At 34.5% G+C, this 6000-nt stretch overlaps 1 protein-coding gene across 5 annotated transcripts in view; it reads left to right on the top strand.

The window, feature by feature from the left end:
- LOC110455755 (serine-rich adhesin for platelets-like) overlaps positions 1-6000 on the top strand; it is a 28967-nt gene that overhangs the window by 4647 nt on the left and 18320 nt on the right. For all 5 annotated transcript variants that reach the window (XM_021506113.1, XM_021506114.1, XM_021506112.1 and 2 more), the window contains exons 2-5: positions 2454-2618; positions 3079-3118; positions 4227-4341; positions 5062-5230. In XM_021506113.1, the coding sequence (XP_021361788.1) occupies positions 2459-2618; positions 3079-3118; positions 4227-4341; positions 5062-5230 (484 nt within the window). In that variant the 5' untranslated portion in view covers positions 2454-2458. The remainder of the gene's footprint in view (positions 1-2453; positions 2619-3078; positions 3119-4226; positions 4342-5061; positions 5231-6000) is intronic.

The raw sequence follows: 6000 nt of genomic DNA, 5'->3' as shown, positions 1-6000 counted from the left end.
ATTATGGTTTATAATGGCAAATGATACTTTGAATATTACATGTTAATAACTTGATTGGAATTATAACCTTGAATTGACAGTTTGATACTTTGAAAATTTTGAACCAGCCCTACCCCCAAGGGCTGTAGGGTGGGGCTCAAAGGAGTCAGTGTGCTAAAATTTCTTCATTTTCCTTGTTAAGAATCAGAGGTGCTAGTTTCAAATCCTTTTTAGTCTGAAATCTGTATGCTAGATATTGAGTAAGGTGGTTTTATTGTTTTTTGTCACTTTGAATAATATTTCTGTTCATGCTAAAAACAAAATCAACTCTCTGTATAAATATATCAGGTGACCGTTAAGGCCCATGGGCCTCTTGTTCATATTACATTTGCATGCAAAGTGAATATAAAACTCAGATGGATCCTATCCGTGCATATATCCGCCCTAATTATCTAGTAACAAATCAATCAACAACTGTTATTCGGATTACCTCTAATTGGTGAAAAAAATGAACACGAAAATACATCAATTCCAGAAAATTAACCCGCCTCCGTTGACTTAGTTGTATTTCAACTTGTTCTTCGAAGATGATGCAGGTTTTTTGTTGGCTTTGCAGCCATGTTTCCGATGTTGACAACTTTAAAAATACTAATAATAAAATTGGCACCATGTACCCTAGGTTCTGGATACAGTGATAGTCGGCTGTAGGTTGTACAGTTAAATTTAATATATTTTTCAATTGAACCACACATCATTTAATCACTATTCCGGCTACAAAAATAAATAAATATATAAAAATATAATAGTACATTTGAATTTTTGATGTGCATGCAACTGCTTATTTGCTTACGTGGCAGCTACACGTCTGACTGTATTGTTGGACGATAGACCATGTGCATGAATGTATCATTTTCCAACAGAAAAATGCTCTCCAAAAACTTGCCCTGCAAATGTAAACATGTGATCACAGGGATTGGTTTTCCTTGTAATCATGCTGGAAGAGGGTTCATCCATTTAATCAAATGTGGTATGTATTGACGAGGGAACAAACAAAAAAATATCTTTTAACCTGTAGTACTGGTTCTACTTCTACTTCCAACATGTCAAGAATGTCAGAATGTTCTGCTGAACTAACCGCAAAGGTAGCAGAGTACACTAGTAGGAATGGCCTGATTCTAAAAATAAAGGCCATGTCTCAGATAAACATGGATAGTGAATTCAACCTGTACAACACACCTACATATATATATATTTATAAACTACATTTTGGTTACATTTTGTTTAGAAGACTGGGTTTTTTTCCCAAAACTGTTTTCCCCAGTTTTGGGACTTGTAAAAACCATGGTTACCACATCAAAAAACACCAAAATATGCACAAAAAAAACGTGATTTTTGACCCAAAATTTGACCCCGCAAGTAGTAATATTTTTCTTAAAACCTGTCTGAAATTAAATATCGCCTACTTGGTAACAGAAATACTCAGGTTTTAGCAAAGGTCATTTTGGGTGGATTTTTCACAATATTTACACATGTGCCGAGTACAAAAATAGACTACATGAAAAGCTAGCTTTTGTTGTGTAGACACAGATTTGTGAATGCCCAAAATTGTAGTCTCAAACCATTTATTTTTTTTAGATATGAAGCCCACATAGTTCACTTCCTCATGTATATGCCAATTTTAGTGCTGATCTTTTTTTAAATTTTAATACATGTAATATTACATGGGTTATTCATTGTACAAAAATATCACCCATGGCCATCGTACGCTACTGTACACTGTTACCAAAGGTGGCTTGAAATAGTGTTTGTAATGTGTCAAATGCTGATTTCACGTGTTGACGAGCAATGTCAATCAGCTGGATTTGACTAATATGACGTTAGAGTAAATGGTCTATTGCCTGTCAACCAAATGGTGAAAAATGTTAAATCCTTCCCCAGGTTAAATAGGCAATATAGCACAACTGCCAACCAGGTCAGAAATGTTAAAAATTTGCAGCTTGTAAAATGAACATATAGGCATTAGGTGACAAATGTTAGCCTAAACAAAAAAACCAGTCTAATTAAAATAATACGATTAACTAGGTCACCGTGCTTATCACAGGTGTACAAACACTTAAGTAGACACGAAAAACACTTTCATTACATTTTACTTTGTAGAATAGATAAAATCAACATATGTTTGTATATTATGGAGGAAAATATAACTCGGTATTCAAAAATGTTTGGAAAGTAATTAACTTCAGGTCACAAGAAAGATGTCTTGTGACCTGTTGGTAAATATGCTAGTGTTATTTTTATCTATCAATGGAAAAACTCTGAGTGACTAGTATGAGATTAGGGGTCATAAGTATCCAGTTAGTTTTACAAATATCTTATTTTAGGTTTCTTCAGGTTTCAAACCGTTTGAAAAGGTAACATTTTCATAAAAAGTAGCATTCTACCACATAGTGCAAAATTGTGATCTTATTCTTCAGGTGTTATGGACTCAAATGCAATATTCTCCCCCAAACATCCAGGCCTGAGGACCTATGGCTGTAGAACCAAGAACCAGGACCGGCCAAGAGGGATTCTCATACAAAAGAAACAGAACAAGTTGGCGACATCCAAAATTCCTGAAAATACCAATTTCAGCCTTTCAGGTAAGAAATTGATAATTTGCTGTAGAAACAGCTAATTTTTATGATATTTTGGTTTATTTGGTTGAAAAGTAAATTTCATGTAGCTTTTGATATCTAATAAGACATATCATGAGGCCAAGGTCATCATTACTACAAATATTATTAAAAATAAATGTCAACTAATTCAATGACATCACTCAAGCTACTGTAATTTATTTGTTCTTGGATTTTGATTAAACTTTATACAAACATCAAATAAGAGAATACATGTTCCTATCCAAGATCAAAGGATATATATATGTAATTTATAGACATTCTGAATTATGAAATACTCTTTTAAATTGAAAACAAATTTTTGATGGTCTTCTATAAACTTTGAAATTATTTTATTTTTCATATATATCATCTTGACTTAGTGAAGATTTGCTTTCAATATGTTTCTGGAACTGGTACTCCAAAAACTGCATTACATTTGTTTCAGACGACTCTAATGACCTTCAAGAGATTAAAGACAATAAAAGGTAAACCTAATTACCAAAGAAAAGTTTGAAAAAAACATTACTGGGTTTGTAGGACTACTAAATGTTGTCGGGTAACATCTTTGATTTTTTTTTTTAGTTCACCTTAACTAAAATTAATTGGACATAAACATTTTCAACATCTTCTTCACCTCTAATATTATAGTGATTGTTATCCAAAATTGGTTCAAATGACTGATGTTATATTTTTTAGCTCATTTGAAATACATGATGGGCCTCTGATTGTTTAAAACATTTTTAGTTTCTTTAAAATGTTCATCCTGGCAATTTTGACAAAAGTTTTCAAAAATTTTCCTTTCATGAACCTGACTAAGTGTTTTTATTATTTGGACCTACAACTCATTGGCTGAGACATCATAACTTCTCAAGTTCTATATGGCCAATGGTAATGAAAACTATTAATGTGAATAATAACCACCCTTGTCCTCTGGCTAAAGCGTTTTCCAATTATTTTCATTCCACCAGATTTTTAGCCAATTGTCATACAGATTTTGCTCATACTAAGCATTGTTCTTTGAAGTCTTTGTGTCAATAAGAACTCTAAGATGCTACCATAACCTCAATTAAGGGGAAATATTTCAACTTCTCGTCTGTTTCAAATAACAAAATAAGTGAGTGATACAATGAGCCATATTTCATTTTGTTGGCCTCACATGGCTGGAAGGGCACAGAGGAGCAGAACCAAAGAGAGGGGATAGGGGTGTATCTTTAATAGACTATTCCTTAAGTTAAGTTGACCTTTTTTGGCCTCTAGTATATCTAGGCCAAGTGAATTTAATATTGACTTGTATAGAGAAAATGCGTCCCCTCTAGGGACAGAGGAGTGGACCTGAAACGGGAAATTGGGGTTATTTTAGTAAATCTTAGAAATGCCTGTCCTCAAGTAAGAAATTTGACTTATCAAGCAATTTTGTAATGAAGTATCTATTGGCTAGACAATTCAACGTTGCATAAGTAACAAGTGTGTGCCTCCCATGGGGGTAGAAGGGAAAAGAGGGTCCTCTTTAAAGACTTCTGCTTAAATACCAGAGTAGGGATTCATATACAGGTACTTGTTCTATACCTTTCATACATATTTGCATACATACAGGAAGGCACCAAGTACCATACAAAGAAAGAAAGGCAATGTCACTCCCAAACAAAGACAGCCCAGGAAAACTGACAGAGGAAGAGTGGCAAAGAAACAGCTAAACACATCTTTAGGGGTGAGATTTTAAAAATAAAACAAACTGCTGTTGTATTCAATTTCTGTAAGTAGATTTTCCTAGATGCAACTAAAAATATTCATTAGACAGACAGTTGCCAACTCACCTTATGTGTTGTAACTACGTTTTAGCTACAAACAATTAAAATGAAATCAGTGAAATAAGACAGTGACACATTGTTTAGTTGTGTAACAACAGTTGTTGGTGAAAAGGATAGTTATTGAAATATATGCATATATAATGTATATATCAACACTAGTACTGTGAAACATACTTTCCCTTTCTTTTTAGCACGGGCTACATTAAAAATTGTTTATGCAGAAACATTTGAACTTAGCTTTAGTAGGGCAGCTGCAAGATTAAATGAGGACAGGATATTGGGTATACTAGCTACGATCAGAATAAATATTTTTTAAACTAATGACGTGAACATTACCTGTAACAGAGTGAGATCACGTTATGCATTGTGCTATGATTCCAAAACATCCAAACCTTTACTTGCACTTAGTTGGGAATATACTGAATTTAAGCTGTCGACTGAGGTAACCAGGTCTTGCTCCGTTACTTGTTACATATTTTATTGCTCTTTACCTTTCTTTTATGTTTTATGACAGCACATGATCTAAAACTGGAGTGAATTAATCTGGGAAGATAACTACCAAAAAGCATGTTTATAACTATAATAATACACCATTTATAACAATTTGAATCCCTGTTCAGGAAAACGCAAAGCAAAGAAAAGAAGAAAGCCAACCAGTTCAGGAGATGAAGTCCACTCCTAAACATGGGCTTGAGCAGGCCAATCAGGTCTGGGTAAAGACAAAGGTTAGAGGTAGTGATAGTGATGAGGACAGTATCGAGCTTCCGAGACGAGACCAGGACATGACATGTAAGCTGACCATACATAGCAGTATAGACAGATCTACAATATTGTCTTCCTCAATATTCCAGGGGGATACACTCATATTCACTCTCTGCACCCCTGGAATATGTCATAGCAGAATTAAAGGCTAAGTGTGCACCAATTAGTGGATGGGACAAGAAGACTAGCTTGATCCTTTGATGTACATCAAAAGAATCTCTCGTTCACATAACAGTAAAATTAACTGGCTTTGAAGTCGGGTGTCGCTCCTCTTAGTGTTGTTCCGATTAATCGATTTAGTCGACGTCTGGTTGTTTGTCTCTGAAAGTCCATTACTCGATTCTTGTTTTCTATGATCGATTATGGTTCGACTAATTTAAGTATTAACAAAACAGGTGGATAATGGTTATCGAACTTGTGCAAGCTTTCATGGAAATGAACCTTTCTATGAAGTTTGAAATGAATCTATTCAAAATTACTGAAGTTATTGAGCGGAAACTGTTTCGACAAGTATTTTCTCGTTTACGGAAAGTGCCGACGGTTCCTGATTGTGGCTAACTAGGACATTCCGGTGATTAAACTCTATGATCATCCGGGGGCTACTGATTTAAACGTTTGGAAGGTATTGTTTGTCCTTAGCTGGATATCAATATAACGCTTTGCGAAAGTGTGGACTATCTTAGAAATAAAACGTCAAGTTTGACGGGGTGTCATCAGGTGAATACCAATCCATCGTGGCATTTCTGAATACGAGATGCAGCTGTCACAGCATAATTGATATTGCAAACATCATCAAT

Source organism: Mizuhopecten yessoensis, unplaced genomic scaffold (genome assembly GCF_002113885.1).
Source record: "Mizuhopecten yessoensis strain PY_sf001 unplaced genomic scaffold, ASM211388v2 scaffold8365, whole genome shotgun sequence".
NCBI classification, from domain to species: domain Eukaryota; kingdom Metazoa; phylum Mollusca; class Bivalvia; order Pectinida; family Pectinidae; genus Mizuhopecten; species Mizuhopecten yessoensis.
The sequence above is the reverse complement of the archived record's forward strand: the minus strand, read 5'-3'. Positions and strand labels throughout refer to the sequence as shown.